Source organism: Poecilia reticulata, chromosome 18, assembly GCF_904066995.2.
Source record: "Poecilia reticulata chromosome 18, P_reticulata-male-v2, whole genome shotgun sequence".
Classification (NCBI taxonomy): Eukaryota; Metazoa; Chordata; class Actinopteri; order Cyprinodontiformes; family Poeciliidae; genus Poecilia; species Poecilia reticulata.
In genome coordinates, this window is record NC_088847.1 from 17,006,935 (window position 1) to 17,032,753 (window position 25,819).

At 38.6% G+C, this 25,819-nt stretch overlaps 2 protein-coding genes across 2 annotated transcripts in view; one reads left to right on the forward strand and one right to left on the reverse strand.

Annotated features, from left to right (window-relative positions):
• The window catches only part of adgra3 (adhesion G protein-coupled receptor A3), a 30,399-nt gene extending 12,295 nt beyond the window's left edge, over window positions 1–18,104 (reverse strand). The window contains exons 1-3 of the mRNA XM_008435808.3: window positions 17,037–18,104; window positions 9,893–9,964; window positions 4,023–4,094 (exon numbers count right to left, since the gene is read on the reverse strand). Of these exons, the coding sequence (XP_008434030.1) occupies window positions 4,023–4,094; window positions 9,893–9,964; window positions 17,037–17,242 (350 nt within the window). The 5' untranslated portion in view covers window positions 17,243–18,104. The remainder of the gene's footprint in view (window positions 1–4,022; window positions 4,095–9,892; window positions 9,965–17,036) is intronic.
• A 729-nt stretch (window positions 18,105–18,833) lies between these two features.
• Window positions 18,834–25,447, forward strand: gba3 (glucosidase, beta, acid 3). Its single transcript, XM_008435807.3, has 5 exons — window positions 18,834–20,786; window positions 21,559–21,783; window positions 21,869–22,671; window positions 22,929–23,052; window positions 23,693–25,447. Exons 1-5 carry the CDS (start codon window positions 20,732–20,734, stop codon window positions 23,884–23,886), a joined length of 1,401 nt encoding a protein of 466 aa, XP_008434029.1. The 5' UTR covers window positions 18,834–20,731; the 3' UTR covers window positions 23,887–25,447.
• The last annotated feature ends 372 nt before the right edge of the window (window positions 25,448–25,819 follow it).

A 25,819-nucleotide genomic window follows, 5' to 3' on the forward strand; every position in this document is an offset into this window, starting at 1 on the left:
AAATTTCCGACAGCGCCCCCTGCTGTCCTCTGAATGCCCCCTGGGGGGCGGTACCGCCCATGTTGAGAACCTCGAGGAAAGTCAACATTCACCCACCATCACCTCCACATCGCCACGGCAACCTTTAGTGCAGTCGGTGTGTGCGTGTAAAAAGCCCTCCTTCTTTTAAACTACCGTTTTACAAACAGCAGAATCATACTTCAGACATTTTGCGTGAACGTACAAATTAAAGGCAACTTTATTTGTACAGCACATTTCAGCATGGCAATTCAAAGCAAACAACTATTTTAGCAATAAACAATAACACCAACTACTTCCTCAAATAAAGATTGTTTAAAACATTCAAACACTTGTTTTATCACAAACACCAATGTGTGTGGTTTATTGTACATTGATTTATTAAATTGGTTTCAGCGTCACTTGCTCTTGGCAAGTAAATAAACCTTAAATAGTCTTGAATTGTATTTCTTGTTGGCATTTAAAATAATTGCGACTCGGAAAAATCTCTTCCAGTCCAATCACTTGTGGAGGCGGGCCCCCATCCCACCAACACCTCTGGCGACAACCACAGAGAAGATACAGAAAATGGAAGACAAATTTGCAAGAGACTAAATTTAAACCTGTAAAATGTAATGGATAAATATTCCTCCAGTAATGATTGAATTTTATAATTGTGCAAAGCAAAAAAAAAAAAAAAAATGAAGAGACGATACAAGAACAGACGTCTACCCAGCAGCCGAATTACACCGTGGAGTGCTTGAGAAGTGTAAAGTTATACCTTGAGAATGGCTGGTCGTCATATGCCAACTTCAAAGCGTTTATTATTTTTATTATTGGTGTTTGTCTTCAAGGTAGCAGGCGGGGAATTCACAGTGTGAGGTTATTAGTTCCACTTGACAGAGAATGAATAACAGCCTGTTGCAGGCTTGCCAATTTGAGCGAGTATTGTGCGCCGCGCTAAGGACAGAGCAGGGGATGGAAAAGTGGAGGTTTGAAAGAAGGGGGCTTTCCCTTCAGTTCTTTTTTTATTGCCTTGATTCATATTATAAAGAAAGTTAAACAAACTTCATGCAAGACGGGAGATCATAGTTAGTGTAATCAGCCGATATGCTGGGAATCTTACAAAATGTGCAAACCAGACCGGATCCCTCGAACAACGTTTTAATCACTGCTTTTAGGCTTTGCAATGTAGCAAATTAAGAGCACGAAGGATGGTTTTTCAGCAAAGCACGTCAGCTGCTGCGTATGACATGCTGAGGAGAAGCAAAAATAGCCTAATGTGATTAGGTCTGAGCAGAGCCTGTTCAGCTGTTGGAGGAATGCACATTAAATAGGGGCTGCAGCTAGAAGGATCCACTGCTGAGCAAAGTAAGGGTGTTGAAATGGATTCAAACATTTCAAACTGGGGAAAACGTATCAGCTGTGGGTAACGGAAGGTAAAAGATGCAATCATGATGACAAGGAAGTGTACCCATAATACCCCCCCGGGGGTTATTTGGTTTGTAGTTTTTCAATCTCATTTTAGTTCAATCTTAATATGATAACATATTGAATTTATACACTTTCAACCTAGATTCAATACCTGGAAAAAAACCCAGACCAGTTACACTTTTATTCATTTTTAAATGAATGACGCTTATGGCAGAAAAGTGGGGAAAAGAGGAAAATGACGAGAAACACTTATCTTAGAAAATATAAACACTACATTTTCAGGGTGTTAATGTGTGATGTAATAGTTTAAACAGAATATAAAAGGAGTTAAGGAGTACTGCACAAAGTTTAGAAAAATCTGAAACTTGGTAATTCCCTCTTGCAATTTGCAAATGCAGGGCATGTTTGGAAATCATTCTATGCACACTGTGTGCAGAAAAACTGCAATCCCAAACCTCAGCAGCTTTTACTTTAAATCTCCTTTTCAATGGCCTTTGCCAACACACTCAAAGCAGAGGTAATTTTAATTAAGAAATGCTGAAGGAGAGGGACAGATGGGGGAATTAAAAACCAGCTTGAGCCGAGAGAAAGAGCGAAAACATTATGAGCAAAATCTTCAAGCTTTTCCAAGACTTTCTGGACGGCGTAAACTTTGGCAAATATCATGAGCTACTTAGAAGCTGGGGAATTTTTCATCATTGCCAATTAATCCCTTTAAATTTTTCCAAAAACTTGGAGAAGACGCCTTGCTGCGTGTTCCAATTTTTGATTTTGACCCATCCTTGTAAATAAACTGAGATGGACCGAGGGCACGGTAAAAGCAGTTATTTTTAGGTAAAAGTCAGACTTCATTCTTAGCGAGCGCCTCCATGTGAGGTGTTGCACCTGCACAGTGGTAAAAGAAAGAAAAGAAAAAAAAAAAGTTTCAGTTGCTGCTGATCTGAGAGCAGAGCGTGAATATACACCGAGAAGAAGAATTGGACAGGAAATGAGAGCAGGTCTGAACCAGGAAGCTGACTGCCTTCATGTTGAGCTCTTTATTGTTCCACAGCAGCAGCCAAGCTAAAGTTTGTTTTGGCAGGCGCTGGGTACTATCTGATGAATCCAACTCAAGCTGTGTTCCACCTCAGTCTCATGCAACAGACTCAGATGCACAGCTTTACACCCACGAGTCACAACAAGAACAGCTGCACGCCACCCAAGATTGGTTTTCCACATTTGAATTAGATCCGGACATAAATGCATTCAAGTCCTCTTCCCTTTATCAAAGAGTGAGCGCCTCTGGTAGAAGGCCAAAGAAAACAAATGGCTGGAAATAAGACTCCTACTTCATGATGCACCTTTATCCTGGCAAAATTCCAATGCAGCCCGTCACAAAGAGCAACTGAGAAGAAAAGGTGTTTCACATGGGGTTCATGCCCCACTTTTATTAAAAAAATTATTCCCCCCCCCATTTTTATTTTTTTTTTTTTAGCATTTTTTAAGTTTGGCCATCAGACTCTATAAATGGGGCTCAGATGTTCCTACAGTGGCCAAGCTTTAAAAATGAATTAATAATAATAAAAAAAGATGTCAAAGACACGGTCTTAAAACAGCAAAAGTTCTCCAGTTCTTACTAGATTATTTCCAAAATGTGTTCGGGAAGGTGTGAGCACACATTTTCTACAATCGTACAAATCAACCAGTCACAGATTTTTAGGCCAATTTCTAATCACTGATTCTGTCCAACCCTTTCATACCGATTTTAGCAGATTCTGATTTGACGGACTGATCAAATGTAAAATCAAAAGTAAATTTCTACATGCTTTTCTGTAGCACAGTGAAGCCTCAAGTTTCCAGGCAACTCCAGGTTTCATGATGAAAACAGTAAGGTGGCACTATATGACATGGATTACGCAAACTTTAAATGTTAAGAGTAACTCATTCTTATAAATTCTCATTTTTATGGAAATGGATCAGGGAATAAATGTCATTTTTCCAGTGAGTAAATGTCAAAGTCCATTTGATGATGGAACTGCAAAGATTCGGAAAACATTTACTTTTGCAGCAAACAACACATTTAGGGCAAACCAGTTAGTTTGCTTCAAAAGAAAATTTGATTTGCAAGAAGCTGGAAACATCTAGAACAGGCAGTAAAGTGCTATAATGAGTTGCAGACAGCTTTTGTATTAAAAACATTGGGTAACAATCACCGGTCTGCAGGAGGCCAAGTGGTCGCATCATTCAACAGCTTGGTATGTGATGTTCATGTGTTCACAAGGGGGGTGTCATACCAGGGTACGAAAATAATTTTGATTATAGTCTAAATTTCACCATCCTGCAATTTTAATTATTTACATACCCAGACCATCACTGGTCTGTGTGCCACACACACACTATGTGCCAATCAGGCCTCTTCTTCTTGGTGCTTAACTCTTTGTATCTATGTAGTCTGACTAGGGAAAATAAAAAATATATAAAATATTTTCTTTAAGATAAAATTCTCAAAAGATTTAAAGCCTGAAAGTCAGATCAATCTGCTTGAATGTGGAGTACGCAGTAAAAACATTTGACTAACTAGTCAACAAAGGAACAGCAGCTCCGATACTCACAGTTTCTTCAGAGTTTTCAATCCCAGGAAAGCTCCCGGCTCAATATGACTGATCAAGTTGTTCCGCAGGTCCCTGTGGAGAGAAAGAAAAAAATGTTACTCCCCCCGAGTAGAAACAGCAATGACATAGTTAATCATTTAAGTAAATTGTTTCAACAACATCATAAATGAACTTCTTACAACTGCTCAAATACTGATTCCGATATTCTGAGAGACCCCCCAAGTCCCCTTCTATAACTCCGCGCCTGGTACATTTCACTTTTCAAACTCAACAATTTTGTTTGTGCAAAATAAACATCAAATAAACATTATCTGGCCCTATAAGTAAATCTTTGTACAGCAGGATGTGGGAAAATAGATGTAATGACCATTTTTTTGTTGTACTTTTTTTTCCCTTTGATTGATTGATAGAAGTCAAAAACCAAAAAGAAAGTTATTACAGAGCAGTAATATCAATAATTCTTGACAAAAACTCAATACCAGGATCTAATCCAGTTCCAGAGCTTTCCTTGGACATTTTCAAAACATGTCAACCACAGTTTCATGGTTTTTACAGACATTAGGACAGTTAGGAGGTCAGGTCATAAAATGTGAAGGGAAATGAGTTCAGACCAATCTCGGAAAATTCCTAGTTAAAGGGTGCCGAAACAGACGCCTATAATTAAAGGAGAGCAGGAAAAAAACAAAAGAAAAACAACGTTTTGCACTTTTTAACCCAACAGCAACCAGACCTCCCTCCAAACTCAAACGCCTATCATCAGTACACAACTGTTGTCATGACCCGACCCTCAAAAGCGCACTCTGGCTCTCTCTCCGTCTCACACACACACACGCACACACACACCTGCTTCTCCCAGGGTTCAAAGGACTGAGGTCACAGAATTCCCGAGGCGCTCACCTGCGCCAGCACTGCCTCGTCACTCATTAAAGCGGAGGTAGAAGAGGCTCTCTACTCGCCACCTGAACCCACACAATGCACCGCTGGGTAACTCTGCCCGTTTGATGTCGACGGGCTGTCAACTACAGGTGGCTTCCAGACCACAAACGAGCCGTAGACAAAACATCTATTGCTCCAGAAAACTTTTGATGTGAGCAAGCAGAGATAGTCTTCCCGCAAAGAGGTGCTGAGTGAGAAATGAGAAGAGGGGATGAAGAAATTGCTAATATATATATATATATATATGACTTGGCTATGATAAGATTCTCATAGCCAAGTCAGAACCAGTTTTAGTTTGTTTCAGTCTGTCAAGACTTTGCATTTGTTGCAATTTTAAGGAATCTATTGTGGCAGAAATACACATAAAATTAAACCAGATGCAACAAACCGAAAAAATGCAAACGGACCCAGATGAAAAAAGAAAAAGAAAATGGGGTTAAAGAAAACCCATGTTGAACCACTAATATCTGCACTGTTTGATTTTCAAAGACTGAAGACTGCACATGACCTGGCACCTTTTAAGCCTATTTGCACAGAGAAAATGCGGCTTTTCTGGACATTCTCACTTTGAAACAGCTGGCAAAGCATTAAAGCTGCTCAAAAGTGTTCTTGAACTAGCTCCAAACATAATAGTTCAGCAACTGCTAAAGGTTTTTAACTGTGTTCCTCTCTCATTAAAATAATGTTTTACTGACAAAAAGATTACCTGAAGCTCATTTCTTGAAATCAGTGTCCTGGCACGGTAACAAGCTCCAGCATGTGTGTTGATACACAAAATTCAGTTGATCCACATCAGGCCGCTTTTATACAATTGTTCACTTCGTTCCGATTAGAAAGCAAGGACAAGAGTCTCTGACTCCGAGTTATATTATATCCAAGTCAACAGAGCCTCCAATTAAAAAGGAAAACTGTAAATGGATCAATAAGTCTACTTTCTAACCTACGGAAAGTCGATTTCTAGTGTCATGAGGGTCACATAATGTCAACCTATGTTTAATTTTAAATAAAAAATTTTGATTTATTGTGACAATGCACCAATATGAAAGTTTGGGTTGATTCGATATCAGATATCAATCCCACTGTTATGGTCAAAAGCCAATGTTTTGTGTGATAACACTGCATAAAATCAGGAAAACATCTGATGTGTGATGAGGTTCGTAAATTTGGCTATGGGTTGTGATAAATAGATAGCCAAATTATATTATTTATAAATTGTTATTTTATTTATTAATTAAGACTCCTAAGTACACACAGACAAAAAGCTTGTTTTCCGCATCCTATATATACAAATGAACATGTTGGGCCAAAAATTGGCAGCAACATTTGGATCACATTTCTTTTATGTTTTGTGAAAAGTCATAAAAGGATTATACCATAGTGCATGCCAACATTGCTGATTAGGGCTTCAAGATATTAGAAAATATTGCAATTGTGATAATATAGAAGATATTGTGACAATGATAAAGTATGAGATGTGGTATTTTCTCTCTCATCTGGGCATCCATCACTCTATGACCTTTGGCCTTTTGGGCAATATCCTTTGTGTCCAATGGGAACGGTTTCCTTGGGCCTCTGTCCAACAGCTAAATATAACATTAGCCTGTACAAGCTTGTAGCACTTGGAATATTATAACTAATAATGATAGTGCTCCACACAATTCTTTTTGAAATTGATGTGATGACTATAAATTTGTCATATTGTGCAGTCTGAATGCAGAATACCATTCGGGATATTTAGCAGCTCTACTCTATGATTTACTATCCAAACCCGTTGTGTTTATAAAGCTGAAAAGTACCTTAATAATCCCACAGATTAAACACTTTTTCTGTCAAAGTAAAATATATACGGAAAACTCCATCAATATGTTATTTACAGCAACACAAATTCATTTTTCTTTCAGGATCCTTCTCATCCATCCATCTTATAAGCTGTCCTCCACAGCACTGCTTTCAGAAAGAGAATCCAGGGGAAACAAGGGGGATTCTGAGTGGCTTATAAAAACAAGCAGTGACATCTTTGGCCCCCAGCAGAACACAGGGGCCTCTAGAGTTACTTTTCAATTTAACGCAGAGAGCGGAGAAGACAGAAATCAATTCTCCACCCCTCTCTGTCTCAGTCTGCATTTAGCCAGTCTAAATGAGGGAGCACTTCGTTGTGGACACAGGAAAAAACAAAAAAAAAAACCAAAAAACAGGGTTAAAGTGAAGAGACCCAGCACTCTCAGACAAAGTGATGGAGTTTTAGATTTTAGGTGGGAGTGCCGTTTTGGAGCATGCTCAATGTGAATGTGTGTGTGGGAATCTCATGGCTGTCACCTCTGCCCTCGGCTTGGCCTCATTATAATCACAAAAGCAAGCAAACCATCGAGCAGGCTCAGCTCTCTGTCTGCAGTAGGTTGGCTGGGAGGGGGGTTGCAATGAGACAAAGACGGGCAGAATAGCTGGCTATTCACAAACATCGCATACGAGAACCTACAAGGCTTTCCTTAAGAAAGATCAAAGATTTTTATTTCACACATTCGGAGCAGACCCTCTGTGTTATCTTCAAGGTCTGAGCATTGAAAACTAACCACTCGGCCCCCAGGAGAGCTGTTTGGCTACACAGGAAATAATCAAGGCAGCCTTGTAAATATGTGATTGAGGAGGAACATAATGAGCAAGAATTTGGAAAACTACGACTTATGTAATTTATAATGCTTATAGTGAAAGTCTCTCTGAAATAGGGAGACCCGCAGTCAGCTTTTGCTGGTTTTCCTCGGCAGCCTGAGCTTAAAGCGAGGAGGATTGTGCACTTAAAATTCCATATCAATGCACTCATGTGTTATTGTAGCCTTGGGTAAAAGTGGGGCCATTAATGGTCTGGTTATTTTATCTGCATGAAGCCATTCCCAAGTGATAAATCACTGGTGGCCCATATGCTCAGGCCCGGAGCCACGTTCTGAATCTCCGTGTAGGAAGGAAGTACGGATTGTAACATTCCAGGCCGCAGCAGCAGTGTCGGATGACACGGATGACGTTTCTCAATCAGTAAAGGGAGCCACGAGAAAAACCGACAGATATGTCAGAAACCACAACCTGCGTTGGTCTAGGTCTTGTATAAGTCTCTTGGGGAAAAAAGCAAATGGAGCATTGCGCCAACAAATTTTATGAATACCAGCCGCAATGCAGTGCAGTTCTGAAGTGGAAAGAAAATGTTGCATGGTTTTCAAAAAATATCAGAACAATTTTCAGTCTTTCAGAGTCTCCTGTAAACTTGATCCCAATATTTTTCACAAAATAGTTGAAGCTCCGTCAACCTGAGCTGTGGATCTCTGCAGCTCCCCCAGAGTTAGCCGTGGCACTCTTGGCTGATTCAACCAATCTCTCCAGGAAGTTCAATGGTGCGATCGCAACTGTGAATGCAAATTCAATCAAACATTCACAAATTTTGTGCAAACTCGCCATTTTCACCTGTCGTCACAACTTTCCCGCAAATCTGACCAATCACCTTGATGTTTTCTGCATTTCCTTATATCCTGACCAATCACTGCAACTCGGCTGAATTTTGACCAATCCCCTTAGCTCCCTTCTTATTTAACTTCCCGTTTCATCAGGTCTCTCAAAAGCCAAACCTGCGAGATGAAAGCCTGTGTGACACTGAACGGTAACATCTGCCTTGTTTTTGTTTGCAAAAACCATTTCAAGTTGTTCTGTAAAATTTGTGCATAAAGTTCATGATACCTTGAATGGCCAATATAGAAATTACTCTTTTGTACTTTGACCGCTCCTCAGGCCACCCACTTCCCATTGACAAATAATGGAATCCCTGGAATATCCAAGCAGCCGTTTGTCAAAAGCTTGTCACCAGGCAGGCAACACTTCCTATAATTAGCCCCTTTCTACTTCGACCTCCAGTCTTCCAGAATAGACCAACAGCCTTGACTGACTGAACCTCAGAGCTGCTGGGTACTTCATATTTTTTGGGACTTTCATATTCCATTGGCAGGATCCCAGCTTTGGCTTTGTGAATCCCTCCACTCTGCAAGACAAAGCTTTTCTTGTGGAGGGATGGGTTACTTCTGTTGAGGCACTTTTGGATGAAATTTAAGGCTTTGATAATAAAAATGTGTCATCTGTTGGGTAAGGTTTAAAGATGCTTTCTACAAAAAAAAGTCTTGGTTTTCTGGTCTAATCTTAATATGCAAGACAAATGTTAAAATACATTTCAAGGACAGAAGTGACAGATTTCACATTAACATTTCTAAACAAAACTAAATTTCTTCACATCACCTCACATACAGGTCACTTGCTGTACCATTCTTCATTATTTTTCACTTTACGTTTACATCTTCTCCTACACTTTTAAAAGTTACACTTTTGGCTACGTTCAAGTGCCTAACATGATTAAGAACCAACTAAGTTTACAAAAAGGGGCTCCCATGTAAGCAGCCTCCACTGATTAGACTGAGTAAGGTTGCTTCATGAATAAGCAAAGATTAGATTAGACATAAAAATTCTGATTTTTAGGATGGTGTGTAGACATGTTCTCACAGGAGTCGTTACGCTGTCTGACAGCTCAAATATAAAACTCTTGTAAACAACATCTAGTTTAATTTCCCAAGTAAATATTACACACAAGACACCATGCTGCTATTTTAGTAGCAGACTCCCTTTACTATTTTCAGTATGTGCCTGCAGGCAAGTTTTACAAAATCTATGGGTTTAAAAGAGCAAATTATTTTCCATCACACCATTTACATGGTTTAAAGTTCCTTAATGAAATGCCAGCGAAGATGCAGAAGTGGCTGCATTGAGCACATATCGAAACACACTGAAAGTAGACCAACTGTGATCTTTAGCTGGAGTCCATTACTACAAATATTCTGCTTTGCAGAGAGATTCAAAAAGCGGATTATGATTCAAGTGAATTCATTTTACTCGGCAGCCGTACTTACAACTTTTCCAATGTAGACAATCCGGAGAAGACTCCATTTCTCAGTTCCTGAATCTTGTTGTTGTTTAGAATTCTGCGGAGAAAACAAAGATGGAAATTACCAAGTGAGAAAGGCAATTAAAACACAGCTGACTTTGAAAAACAGGATTCAATTCTCAGACATGCGTTCCTGGTTTGTTATGCTGCGAGCATTCTCATCAAAATAATCACACATAATGTTCAACTCATTAGCTGCAGGAAAACAAACGCCTCCTCGGAGCCAACCGGACACAGAAACCAAAACATCAGCAGTGAATGTGTGTATGAAAGTGGATTCAAAAGGGACAGAGTGTCATTTTATCAAATGGTGGAAGGATGGCTGCCTTTATCATGCTCATTTGAACACAGTAGATCATGTGGAACATCAACTGTTCAAATTGCTAAAGTGTCACAATATTTCTTGAGCTCTGGCTAGTTGCAGTCAACATGACTTCACCTCATGCAGCTGTAAAAGGTTCCTCTACTATTCAGTAGATGGCGACAGTGACAAACTGAACAAATCTTGTACCGTTTCATTCTTGAGTATTGTTCGTTACACCCCATGTAAGGACTAAATACCTCTTAATATTAAATTTCCAACTAGGAGGAAATATTTTATTTGTTTTTAAATCTACGTTTTTTTGGATGACTAACTGGATTCTACAAAAATACTTCATGCAGTCAGCAATGCTGACGTACAACAAACCAAGCTTTGTGTTCGGTTCAGTCTCTCTTAAAACTTCACCCTGAAGGGTGTTAAAAACCAATAGACCAGAAATCCACAGCAGGGATTTGTGGTCAGAGTTTGTTTCTGGCCTGCAGGGAGGGAACATGCTGGTTAGTGACATGCATGTCAGCTGCACTCGCAACCTGAGGCAATCCTGGAGCCATTACAGGGCGTTGAAGGGGTTTCATTACCGGGGTTGGACAGAGGAGACTTGATGAAGGTTTTCTATTTTTCTCCGTGGGAACAAACATAGTACTCGACTGTTAAATCCATGAACATTTGACAGTAGTATGTATTAGTTCTCTTGACATCTACAAAACTCAAATGCAAATAAATTGATGGGAGCTGTTTAAGATTATCAAACAAGCTTTAATCTTCAAAGAAAGAAATGAAAAAATGGTCTACGGACTAGATTATGTTATTTTAACCCAAGATCAAGTGGACATGTAATGTCTGGTGATTCCGGAGTATCTTTACGTTTAATAACTGGAGATTTCCAAAAAGTCATGCAGCCTTGTGTTGGCTTCTTTCCATCCTCCACCCTTTAAGTCTTTGCACGCCACCTTATCCAACCCTGTTCCTCATGACAGGGTTGTGACAACAAAATGCTGGGATCTGCTTTGACTGCAAAAGGAAAAAAGTCTTTATGGCAAGTCTCTTGTCTGATTTTGATCAATAACGCAAAGCAAAAAAAATACCACTCATTTGACTCTCAGAATCTGTGGAAAGGAAGTCTGCACTCTATTCATCTACTTCTCTACGGACCTGTCTCTGCACGCCAGCCTGACGTCTCCAGACTCTGTTTACAGGGTAGGGAAGTTTTTTGCAGGTCAGCCCTCCAACAGCACAGAAGAGAGTCTTCAGGCATTTATAGTAAGTAAAACACGCTTGGGCTTATGCCAAGAAAAATCTGCTAAATGATCCTGTCGACACACACATCCTGTGTTTACTTCTACAGATTTTTGTCAATCTTAATGATGTTTATCAAAGATGTTATCTGTAAGTGTGCAATTTCCCCTACAGATTAATATAGCCTGGATTTTATCTTAGCTTAAAGCCTAAGATAAAAGGTCCCAATTGGTTTTTACATAACATAATGTATGGTTTCGGTGACATCTATAAGTGGAAAGAAATTGAAAATTCATGCAACATTTTCTTCGTTCTTTTGATGTATAAATGTCCACAGCTATGAATGTCTGTTGCATCTTCATCAGATTTTCAAAATATTTCCAGCTGCATTTCAGCTTAAGGTTTAGAGTTAATGCACGGCATACATGTAAATATTTAGAAATTGTTCTTGACCCCTTGCGATATATTTACTCTTTTAATGCGATGTTAAATGTCAAGTCAGTATCCATCTATTCACATAATCCAACAGTTTGGATTATGCGACTTTTGACCTGTTCAGATCCAAAAACCTGGAAATGGCAGTGCACATTCAAATAAAGACACATTTGATTGGGAATATATCTGCAAAAGCAAGCTATAAATGAGAAGCAAATGCAATTGCCTATCATATTTAGCATTTGTGTAAAAAAAGAAACATTTATATACTACAAGAACATAAAAAAAGAGCTGATTAGATATGCTCTAGAACCTAGGATTTGAAATTTGAGCCAGACCAACATTAAGTGACTAAAAGAGCAGCTTCTGAGCACAAGCTACAAAGTGGGACAAAGCAAATATATTTATTAAAACTTCCCAACTCTAGTTTACCACAACTAAAACTGTGACGAAAAAGAATGAACTAGAATTCTAGGGCACTATATTAAAAGGACTATTCATTTACCTCAGTTGGGGCCTGGTTAAAAAAAAAGAAATAAAAAAAATTTGTTAAATTACAAACCTCTATCATCTTCTTTTAAATAAATGAAAAAAAAAAACTTCACATTTCGGTTTCGTGAGGGGAAAAAAAAAACTGATGCAAAATATACAATTGTAAGCTAACTAAAGGATGAATCTGCTTTCAAAGGAGCGGGATGGAGAGAATGACGACCCTGCAAAATAAAAGCTCAGCTGGTCTGCAAACTGAATGGATGTGCAGCTGTCAGTGCCTCGTCTTCAGGACTTTTTGGCTTTCCAATGCAAACACTGCAAAACCACTTAAGAACGACACAGGGGGACATTCCATTAGTGTGCACCAACAGCATGGCAGAAACGCTCCTAAAAAACAAATAGGAGCCTGAAAGCACCTGTGTTCCCCTTGCACAAATACTTCAAAGACATTTGGAACAATAAAGCAAAACAAAGAGATGACGGACATGAAGAACGGTCCAACTCTACACAGATCTGAGTACAGCCAGTTTTATAGGTGAACTACGTGAAACTCAAAAGGAAATGGTTCTTTATCCCCAGTTTGGCCAGTGAAACCAGTTAGTTTAGCACCCCGATGAGCCGTTGCGCCAAGCTCACATTTCCCTGGGACGTTTCTCACATAAATCCTGCGCAGCTCTGCAGGAGATAAGACCAGGAGCACTTTTTCACAAAAATCCAACCCGGTTGCTTTAGGGGAAGTGATCTTGTATACGCAAAACCAGTCCTGAAAAGCAATATAAGCTGGATGAGTAAAGAAAGCTCTGTCAGTTCCTGTGTGAGAGGCTATGGAGGGTGAAATAAGAACTCCTGCACACACCCGCCCACTCAAACTTTTTGACTCTCAGAGCTAAAGGCCAAATTGGCGCACTCGTAACTTAGCAGAGGGCCTCCTCTGGCAGGGGTGGACAGGCCAGCTGTAAACACATTTGTGTCATTTCCTCTCGGATTACTGAGGCGGTCGAGTTCAGGGACTGCATTACTCAGGTTTTTCTCTTCGCTTTGTCTCGACGCAAAGGACTGCAGTCAACAACTTCACACATCAAACGTCAGGGTAAAGCCACTCCATCAGACCTTTACGTTGAGCATCTTTGCGACTGCACAGGTACAAACTCGCGTGGATAGATTTACAAGTTTTCTGGCACAACTCAAAGAGAAGTCTGCTCGTTGTTTGTTAAAAGTGGAACGCCTGATAAGTGAAAACAGGAAATCGTCTGCGAGATGTGTGCCCACGGCTAATGAACGGGTCTCTCTTTACACCAAGAATGTAAGCTCTGAGGCGGGATTCATGCTTCCCAGTTGCCTCAACTGAGAAGGTTTTGTGACATAAATTTTTACCTTCTTTACAGTCAGGCCTCTCCACGGAGAGTCAGAGCAGATTTCTCAGTGACTGGGCTCATTGACGGCAAAGATAAAACCTGTCGTTCAAAAGGTGATGCCAAATGCACAGCAGCTTTGCAGAAAAAAACTAAACAAAAACAAGAACTGCTGGTTTCCTGTTATCAATTTATGCACAGTTAATCCCAAAGCAATTCCGAATATCTAGAGAACGGGAAGCGTCGCCCCAATTCATCACATGGGTAGTAAAATTGGTCTCAAATCTATAAAACTGCATCTATAACCCTCATTTTGTAATCGGGAAAATAATCTCCCACTTAAATTTATTCATGCTTTTTTTAATGACTAATCAAAAATTAGCAAGAGTATACAATTAACACTTAATTGCGCATTTATCAACAAAAGCTTTTTTCCTTGGTCAACGATTAAATCACTGTTTCACAGTTCTGTGGAAACAATCATTAAAATTAAGTGTCCTTTTGAACAACAAAAACTCTCAATTTCCAACATCAATGGTCAATGGTTTGCAAAATAAAAGTCAAAATACATCAACTAGAGCTCCACAAGATATTGTACCATAACTGACATCAATATCACATCTGCAACTTTTGAAACTGGAATATACTTCAGGAATAACGTATAAATATTCATGGCCAGCTAAAAAGTAAAAAAAATGTATATTTTTAATGATTGAGATACTAAAGTTCACAAAAAGTGGTGGGGATATTGTGGAGGAAAAAAAAAGTTAGGAATATTAGGGTTGTTTTTTTTTTTAGATTATATTTTGGTTAATTTACCAAGTTACAAGAAAAGAAAGCAAAATGAGACGGTATTTTACAAACCGATGCCAAATGTTTTTTTGTTGTTTTTTTTAAGAGCTTTACGGAAAAAAAAGGCACAGGGTGAAGCCAAGGCTCAATTTTAAATTATGTCTACCCAATACTCAGCAATAATTTTCTAGTGTCTAGAAAATAAAAAAAACTATATAGTGAGATTATATCCACAGAAAATATGAAAAAAAAAGCTTTTCATATAGTGTGAGGCAGAAAAGCAACAACAGACTATTTTCAAGGTTTCGACGGCAGCCTTGACTTTTATGCAAAGTTCAAACATGCAGCGGTATCTAGGCCACGGTCAAGCACGGTTGAACTCTACACGTCCAGAAAGTTCACTGATTTTAGAGGCTACGTATCATCATTAATATGAAGTTTAGGTAAAATGTTTTATTATGCAAACGACAAAGTCAGTTGTATTTGAGCTGCTGGTTGTATTTTAAAAGCAAAAGTTGATGAAATAACGGTGCTTATTCCTGTGCTCCTTAATGAAATTATTTATGTTGTCTTTTCAGTCTTAAAGTTTTTACTAAGTCATGGACAACCAGTTAGACCTCAACCTGTTTCCATGGTAACTAGATGATTAAATCTACTTAGGTAAACACAAGTAAAAAGAACAAGATATCTGAGTTGCAATGAAGTTCAGGAGCTTAACACGAGTTGAAATTTTCAATTAAAGAAAACCGTTTCTTGTGGAATGAAGCACCAACAGCAAATATAAACTCCCAATACACAAAACAGTGTCCTACAATAAAGTCAGATTGCTTCTCAGAAATAAAAGTTTACAAAATGTAGTCAATGCAAAAACAAGCAGCACTTTGAGGTGACTTGTTAATGAATATTTAACACTGTTAAACACCAAAGGAAACCCCCATGGCAGTGACAGAGGAAGGTAGTCGCACTGAAAAAGTATAAAGTCTGCAAGGTGTCCAGCTCCACCCAGGTTCACACCAGAGGGAGCCTATTCCAGCTTATGTCCGGTTCCGGAGGAAGGGAAAAGTAGCTTCAGGCACCAGTCTAATTGGCAAGTGTCAGTGTTCCTGCAAAAAACATTAATTCACTGCTTCTGTGCAGGATTAAAAATCTACAAATGTGTGTACTCTGGTTAAAAACAACAACAAAATTGACTTAAAGGCAATTAGAAAAAAGTAATCCAAGAAATCCTGACTGGTTATATCAACTTATTTGCAATCAATGAAATACAACACAAAACCAAAAAAAAAAAAGTTCAGTTTATATATGGTATTTGTGTGTGCAGTGTGTATTTTAAGCCCACAGCCAATAAAACATCAGGAAAAATGAAAGTAAAAACAAGACTTAGTACTGCTCTAAATGAGTATAAGCATGCTGCTTACTCAGGTGTGTGCTGTCAAGAGCTAAATCTGAAAATAATCCTACCATAGACTGAGTCACATCCTGATGTAAAAACCCCACAAGGCTTAATTCATGACTTGTAAGCTCTTGTAAATGCCTCATAGATGGGGTGTCACATGAATTCAGTAGCATGAGTGGACAGACAGTACCTTGATGAAAGGTTTTTGCACTATCTGAACTTCTCCATATCTTGTGTTTTCAATAAATTTATTGAGATTTGATGAGACAGACACAAAGCAGTGCATATTTGTGTAGCGGACGTAAAACAATACATTGTTTTCAGGATTTTGTACCAAGAAAGCTGCTGTGCATCAATACTTTGAAGAACCAACTACTGCAATTACAGTAGTTGGTTCATATCTAGAGGCTGAAACGTTTGCCAACAACTTGTGTAAGAGAGCAGGAGTTCAGTCAAATTGGATTGGATGACATTCTCAATTGAATTTTTGATCTGGACTTTGACTTGGCCATTCCAAGACTGATGTGTACCAATCTAAACTTATCAAGCCCCGCTTGAATGTTTGGTGGTGTTGTCACATTGGAAGGTTAATCTATTAACTTCAAAAATATTTTTTAGGCTTTTAAAAGTTTAATACATTTTTCCTCATTAATTAACATTCCCTTGGCACCGTTGGCATTCTTCATAATAGACAAACTTGTGACATGCAGAGCTAATAGTTGTTCTGGGACTCTTCCCAGAATAATGTTATTTTACGACTTTAGCACTTTACTATCTACAGTGGTCCCTCGTTTTCTTGATGCTTTTTATTCACTAAAGGTTCTCTAATAAACCCTACGACCATGACAGAGCAGCTGCATTCATACCGAGATTAAATTACACACAGGTGGACCTTATTTACTAATTAGTTTGTACATGGAGAAGGCTGGATGTACTGGTTATATTTGAAAGTGTTAAGTGACAGAGGCCGACAAAGCGACAATTTTACCATTTTAATTGTAAAAAGTATATCGAACATATGTTTTAGAGCTCAACAACGACTACAACAGAAGTGTGTGAGTGTTTTACAGTGATTGAAACTCACAGTATGACTGTTCTGTTGGGGAAGGAGTCCGCAGGCAACACCTGATGGAGCTCCATGTTGCTGCAGACCACCTTCCTGTCGGATGCCGGGCTTTTCCCTCCGCTCTTCGGCCCTTCGTCGGAGGTTTTGCAGGCGAACGGCACCGCGGAGCCACGGAGGCCACTCAGCAGCAAAACCACCACCAACTGCAGCCAGTCCAGCCTCATTTCTTTTCTTTTTTTTCCCCCTTTTCCTTTTCTTTAACCCCACACACGACTAGTGGAAACCCGGCTGCTGCATTTGGTAACGAGGAGGAATGCTCTAGTACTAAACAGGGCGAAGGAGCAGCTCGGACGGGGCTAACAATACAGAAACCTCAGCCTGTGTGTTGTTGGGCTCCAACGAGCCTTCCTGCTCCATTTCCCGCAAGGTTTTTCCTCTTCGCTCGACGCTGCTCCAATCCGACAGAGGTGTGCTTCTTTGTTTGAAGGGAGGGGGGGCAGACTCATTTATAATTCCCATTCCATCCTGGTGTGGCGGTCATTTTATTTGGACTGTAAAAAGCCAGACGACCTGGTAAAAGGAACATTCTCGCAGGTTAGAACCCCTCTTTGTTACCCATACAGCCTGTGTCCAGGTCAGAGTGCTGTCTTTTCCAGGGGAAGCAGCTGAACACGCATTCCAGGTTATCCACTCAGGAAATGTATTTGTGGTTTAAAAAAAAAAAAAACAAAAAAAAAACTCATCAACTTCCAAGCGGTTTGATTAGTTTTCTAATCAAAATACTAAGTCAGCGTTTACTTTAAACAAGAAAATACTCCGACAGCAGACTTGGACAACTTCTTTACCTCCGGAATAGTTTTGAGGAAAAAACAAAACGCTAAAAACTGCTTTTAAAACAAAGACAAGTCGATATAATTGTTTGAAATGAGTCATCCACACAAAGTTCGGTCCTTATCTCTTCTTCGTCCTGTCTCGGTGTTCCACTGTGATCAATCACAGTCAGATTCCAAACTATATCCGGTCGGCATTTCAGAGTAAAAGCAGGAGTGGAACTAAATGGTCCTTCACAAATAAGCTTCCGGTGCAAAGATTCGTAACAAATTATGAACTTCAATTGAAAAAATAAGTTTCTCATGAAATTTGTAATACAAGACTGATGAAAAATGACACCATCCAGAATAGCCACAAAAAAATCTGTCTGTTCAAAGTTATATGGTCTGCACTTGTATAGCGCTTTACCAAGTTCTCAAAGCTCTTCACACTACATTCAGTCATTCACATGCTGATGTTTGTAGGCTACTGGATTGTAGCCACAGATGCCCTGGGGCAGTCTGACAAATGTCAGGCTTCATTGGGGCCACGGGGCCCTTTAGTAGAGCAGGGACCAAACTGGCAACCTACCGATTGTAGGATGAACTCCGACCACAGTTGCCCGTATGCCAAGCTCTTCAAGAGAAGAGAATTCTGAGGCAAAGGGGAAAGTAAATGTAAATTTCAGTGCATTTGAGACAATGGCAGGATATTGAAGAAAAATATGTACATTTCTGAGTTTGAAGAAAGTTTTTAGAAAGTAATTTTTCCATTTAGCAAATAAATAAATTGAATTAATAAAATAATTGTGTCAGACATTGTTTTAAAGCAAATATCTCCTTTCAGCTGTACTGTCGATATAACTTGCCTTCATTTTTTAAATACTTTTATTTGTGATATTTCTCAAGTAAAAACTGGAATTATGTTTAATATTCCAGAAATATATTATATATATATATATATATATATCCCCCCCCAAAATTGAACCAAAAAACAATAATTGAATATGATGCAGATGTGTTTGCTTGTGATAACACAATCCTTTGTAAGATTCCATTCAGCAAACTACTGGTTAAACGATTAACAATTTGTTAAAGCTAACTAGTTAAAGCCAGCTAACTGGTTGTTAATTTAAAAGGATTACTACTGAAAGAAAATCTGTTGGATTTGGAAATGACATAGGGGGATAAAAATAAATAACATTTTAATGCACCTTTGTAGCTAGTGGTTTGAAAAATGTAGTCTGCTTGCAGATTAGTAAAGTATTTGCCATTTGTCGCTCTTAATAAAGTGCTGGTTTTTTTTGTTTGTTTTTTTTTAGATCAGTTCTGCTTAAGGTCTTGTTTCTAGTAACCTTGGAGTAAGTTCCTCTTGGTAAGGATTGTAAAATCTAAACCGGCTCTCCAAAGAATTTGGTTAAGCCCAGTTAATTTATGATTTAATTAAACATGGACTGTTACATTTTGCATTTTGAGTCGGATTGTAAAAGACCGTCATTTAATAAATGAAATCATGCTTAAAAAAAAACAACTGTCCACATCTAAACTCCTCTTTAACCAGTTCATAAAATTCTGTAGATGTTTGAGGCCAACTTTCTGGACTTTCACTCAACTAGAAGGAATTTTTATGCTTTTCGTTTTGGTGCCTCGACTTGAACAACTGATTCTTTATCTGCCCCTGCTCCTCCCTTTTGTCTGAGTGCAAAAACAGGTTCTGTCTAGCCTGCTGTCGCCATGACAGATGAAGTCACATTTGGTCTTAAAATCCCAGACTCTGAATGCAAAGAATAGGGGAGGAGAAACATTAACTGATACGGTTTTGATAGTTCAGGCTTTTGTTGTTTTTGTTTTTTTTGTTATGCTCATGCTTAGTTGATCCTTAAATCCACAGAAATGTAAGTGGACAATACCGAACCAATACTTTCAACTGCAGGATGTGTGAGGATGAAGATTCAGCTCTGCTGTTTTTTTTAAAATTAGTATTTAATGACAGTTAATTTAATGGCATTTTATTAAATTGATAGTTGACTGCAATCTTATTAATTAAAAACTCGCTGCATTTTAGAGCTGTAAATATGACTTAAAAGTTAAATTCAAAACTTGTATGTGCCACCTATGACTAATCACACTACTCATAATTGCTTTATTTTTATTGCTGCTAATGTTATCAGTTCCTTATTGTTTCTTTATTTTTACAGCCATGTTTTAATTTTTTATCAATTGTTTTCTGTAAATAAAGTTATATGCAACTGTGACAAAATAAAAAATTTTTAGGATTTTTTTTTTTGATAAATTATAAATCTAATCGAGTTATCTTTATTGCGATCAGTACCATTTGCATTTCTCCATGTGACTTTTGACCCTTTTTATGATCCATATCATTCCGTTCACCTCAGCAAAAACAGTTAACCGTTTAATCTGATGGAAGTATCCTGGTTTCTGAACATGACTTTGTGGTTTGAAATTTTAAGTAATTTATTATTCCAGCTCATCCTTTGCCATTTATTGGTTCCCATGTCTCTTGGGGCATGTTTATGATAAAACTTGACAAAAGGTTACTTAGTAAGATTGCAACCTTTCCAGTTCAGAATGAGAGAAAGACAAGCCGACAACCACTAAATAATAAACTATACAGTGAACAAATGCAACGCTGCAGCAGATAAGCATTCCGAGAACCTTCGGATCTAATCGTTCACCCGAAAGAGTGAGCACAAATAGCCGGCTCGGCCACAGGCGACACAGAGCTCTTCCTGTGACAAAAACGACCGCATTGTCCGATTGAGACCAGCATGGTATTCTCCAACAGAGGATAGACGACACATTTCTACGTATATTACTGAAAGATATATTCGGTTTTAAACGATATAGCCCAGCGAGATAGAAAGAGTACGCAGCTAAGAAAACATGTTCCCGCGAGACTTTGCTTGGGGAGCGGCAACATCTGCGTACCAAATAGAAGGTAAACACAGCCACGAGACTTTAACTTTGTTCTAGCCGATTAGGTTTTGTGAGAAAGTATGTCTCATTTAAGTTCAGCTTACGCAAATACAGGAAGCTAAATGCATGTAGGTCTTTACGTAAGTCGGCTGATGTACATTCAACTTATTAAAAGGAGTATTAATGAATTTCATGGGATGTATACGAAAGACTGCAAAATCTGGTCTGTAACATTACAGTTGCAATAGAATCAGAGTCGAGGAAGTCTACTTTATTTATGATGCATTTTTTTAAAAAAACAGGTTGCACGACGTGGTTCGCAGCAATGATTGGAGACAGCTAGTTTTTAATATAAAATTATAGTTCACAAAATAAAACCACAAATTTGTCTTATAAGACAATAAGATAATTGTCTTATTTTGTATTTTAATAAAGTATAATATAATTGAATAAAATTCTAAGATTTAAAAAAGTAGTTTTGTGAATAAAATAAAAATGGATATTAAAAACATTAAACTGAGATGTCAAATTGCATCCAAGTAAATTCAAATAATTGCAATTGCAAGCTGCTTTATAGGACCAACAGATGCAATAATGTACAGAAATATAAAATGATATATGTTCAGTCATTAAAACTCAGTTCAGTTCCATTTTATTTCAGTTCAGTTCCAGATTTTATTTTGGCTATAATCACATTCAATTTACTATATAAAAAAACATACCTTTAGAAGTAGTTTCTTTTCATGTTAGCACCTTCAGTCCCTCCTTCTGTTTACATGTATGTTCTGGTTTAGGTGGATGGCAAACTGATGGGAAGGGACCAAGTATTTGGGACACATTTTGTCATAAAAAAGGTAGAGTTTTTGGAAATCAAAATGGAGATGTGGCCTGTAACAGCTATGAGCTGTGGGAGAAAGACCTGGAATGCATCCAACAGCTTGGCCTGACGCACTACCGCCTGTCTCTGTCTTGGGCACGCCTCCTGCCGGATGGGACGACGCGAAATGTCAACCAGAGAGGTAACACCGTACTCTTAAAAGACCAAAAGCAGAATAAAACCCAACTCTAAAGAGGATAATTTCAGTATATCTGTCTCTCCAACAGGCGTGCAGTACTATAACAGAGTGATTGATGATTTGCTGGCATGCAATGTATCCCCAATGGTCACTCTTTACCACTTTGACCTGCCCCAAGCAATTCAAGACCTTGGAGGCTGGAAATCACCTGGAATGGCAACTCTCTTCGACAACTACGCCAAGTTTTGTTTCCAGACGTTCGGGGATCGTGTCAAACTCTGGATCACCATCAATGAGCCACAAGTCTGTGCCAAACTAGGTCACGAAGTTGGTATCCATGCCCCCGGGCTGAAAGAAAAAGGCACTGCTGCTTACCTGGTGGGGCACAACATGCTGCGAGCTCACTCCATGGCCTGGCACAGCTACAACTCCACGTACAGGAAAACGCAGAATGGTGCAGTGTCTTTGGCCCTCAACAGCGACTGGCTTGAGCCTTTAGATCCAGGTCGTAGTGAGGACGTCACCTCTGCTGAACGTGACCTCATCTTAACTCTTGGGTGGTTTGCCTGGCCTGTGTTTGTTACCGGAGATTATCCAGAACTGATGAGATCTGCCATAGAAACTCAGTCCAAGATGATGGGATACAGTGATAGCTTAAGGCTCCCCAGGTTTTCAATCAATGACCCTCCCATTTTAGGAACTGCCGACTTCTTTGCACTGAACTACTACACGTCCAGGAAGGTCAAGTCAGGAGGATGCAGCGAGCAGATATTGAGTATGAAGAGGGACTTGGCTGCAGAAGAGGTTTTAGATCCATCCTGGCCCATTTGTGGGGTGTCATGGTTGGCTGTTGTCCCAAATGGCTTAAGGAAACTTCTTAAATACATAAAGGTAAAATAAAACTTCATCCCTTTCAATAATCACCTCCAGAACCACAATGATGCCTCATTAGTGCTGTCACATCGTGTGAAACGGTTACTTTGTTGGGAAAAAGTGTTTGCAAACGAGCAATTTCCTGCAGTTGTGCCTCGTCACAGGCCATTAGCTTGAACCTGGCGCTGTTAAAAGCAGCCAATCTGTCTCCTCTCTGAATGCCTGACAACCGTGATGCCTTGCTTGACAAAAACATTTACCCTGTGACTTTCCAGGATGTCTTCAACAACCCGACAATCTACATCACGGAGAACGGTTTCGCTCAGGTCGGCCCGCTGCAAATTGAGGATGTTGAACGATGCGAGTTTTACAAAAGCACCATCTTGGAAGTGGCTAAAGGTAGTATTGACAATTGCTCTGTAGTGAAGAAAACATTTTTCAAAACAGTGAAAAAAAAGTGAATCGGAGGAGTTTAGATAAGTTGTGGCTGTCCAACATGGAAATTAAGTTTGAGATTAAATCTTGCACAGACTTTTCAAGTATTCCCCAGAAAGTGCTTACACGCTGTAGTAACAGTATACTTGAACTCAGTTTAGTTTTAGTTTTTGTTGAAAGATCTTAGCATATTTCTTTAGCAACACCCAGAATTCACATGAATACATTTTGTCAATGTCTTGTGCTGATTTATTGAAATCAGGCCAGTATATTTATTTATTAATTTTTTTCATTTTTGATCCATAACTATAAGATGTTTAGGTCTGTGCAATAATAGGAAAAAGCTGTGGTACAGTCCAGTAGCAATATGCAACAGTGACATTGGAATTACATATTTTCAGAATATCGTGCAATTCTGTATATTATAAAACTTCCCAGCATGCTCTCTGCATATAATTATCTAATTATATATATTCCTGTTGTATATCCTAAAACTGCATGGTGATCGTCTTCTGACTTGTTTAAATCTATGAGTGAATGTTTAATCAAATAATATAAAAATTAAAAAGACCCATATTTTATGTCCCTCATGTTTTGGGTTTAGCTATAGAAGAGGATGAGGTCAACGTCTGTGGGTACTTTGCATGGTCACTGATGGACAACTTTGAATGGGCTGATGGATTCAGCGCTCGTTTCGGCCTGTTCCATGTCGACTTTTCCGATCCCGATCTGAGACGAAGCATCTACCAGTCTGGGAGGGAATATGCGAAGATCATCTCAAAATACAAATCTGTCTGACCCACGTGAGAAGGAGTTGGCAAAGTGGATGTTAATGATTTTTTTTTTAATGCTGACTATTACAGCGGAGTGACTAAGAAATACAAGAAGCATTTTGTAAGTGAAGAGTTTAAGGTACAGAAAGTAAAGATTCGTTGAGCTCATATGATTCCACCTTTCAACTCTTTGATTTTGGAGATCTATCCTGGTATTATTGGGAGTCTATGTATATATTTGAGATTTTATGTGTAGTTTTTAACATAAATTATATATATGTTAAAAATGATCACTTATGTTATATTGTAATGAACATAAATGTTAGTTTTTAAGAAAGTAAGAAAAAAACGAACACAGTGGATGAAAGAAATGATTAAAATCCTCAAATTAATAACTGTTACAGACTGTTATATTTGTTGCACCCTTCACAAAGCTGCAAGTACAGCAGGGTCTGCTATACTTGCAGGGTCACTGACATGACACAAGCGAATCTAATCTAAGATTAGTTAATTTTCTAAAACCTGGTAAATCCAACAATATAGAAGAATCAACATGCTTTTCCCCTGGAGATTTAAGAGCCTGCTGTATCTATTTGCCATAAAGATTGAGATGATGATGCATTTAAGGACATATTTAGTAAGAAAGAGAAAGAGCTTTTATAGAAATCAGGACGCAGATTGCATCTGTGAGGCTACACTGCCACCTTGTGGTTCAAACAGAAAGTACAGCTCAGAATTCAACCCCTCAACTCCTTGTGTCACACTTTCCAATATTGTGTGCGACATGATGTGGTGATTTATGACATGTTGGATAAACAATACACAAGTGAAGAGGCTCTCTAACCACAATACATCTTACATTTACCACAATTAATATTAAGGCTTCAATGTGAAGGAAAATGCCATTTATATTCTGAGTAGAGGGGGCGAGGGGCTGTGTTTGCATTAATAAGCATGGTGTGTATCGTGACATCCAGTTGGCTGTGCTCATCGTTTTCAACAGATGTGAATAATACCCTCGTGCCCCGTTTCCATCTACGTCAAGACAAGTGAGAATCTCTTTTGTCTTGTGATGAATAACAAGCTTATAGTGGAAACATGAATAATGCTGGTGCTGCTGTGTGCATCACGATTTCTTTGCAGGATGACTTGAGGACAAAGTTGAGCCACATGTAGTCTTTCAGCACTAATTAGGGCACCTGAAACCTGATCGTGTGAGGGAGTCGATCAACTGTAATAATTTTTTTTCTAAGGTTTGAAAAATGCCTAAAACTACTTCTTCACAATAGAGCGCTATCGTTCGATTTTTAAATTGCATGACAAATATAAAGACTAGATATTTTTCTGATGAAGGATCAGAAAGTATTAGTATCTTTCTAAATGTGCGTGAGTGACTCGAATGTATTGCATGTTTTACATTTATTGTCAGTATCTTAAAAAGGCATGTGAGGCTGACGACCTTCATATATTCAATAGGAGTAACAAACACAAATAAAACCGAAATAGTTTTGTTAACACCTGGCGTGACAGGTGACATACAAAATATTTTAGAGATCCCTTGTGTTTTCTGCTTCATTTCCCAACTTTCTGGTGATTTCACAACAGAACCAATTAAAGATTCCCTTTAACCGGCTCTGACTAATGATCTGATTTCTGTATAAAAGCTAAAAACTTCCACTTTTTCTTGTTTCTAAAATCTTTCACAAGCGTCATGTTGTTTAGTAAAACAAAGAATGGGAACAAAATACAGCAAATATTTCTTTAAAGCACAATTGGGAATGTGTGAACTGCACAAGCACAAAATTGAGCATTATGTGACCTAAAAGCTGAAATAACTGTAAGGAATAAAAAAGAAAAAAGCATCAGAATCAACATCATAAGTCAAGTAGCTTTGAATCAGGTTTCCCTCGATTCATTCTTCCAGCTCTTCTGAATTCCCAGCTACGAGTTGATTAGTA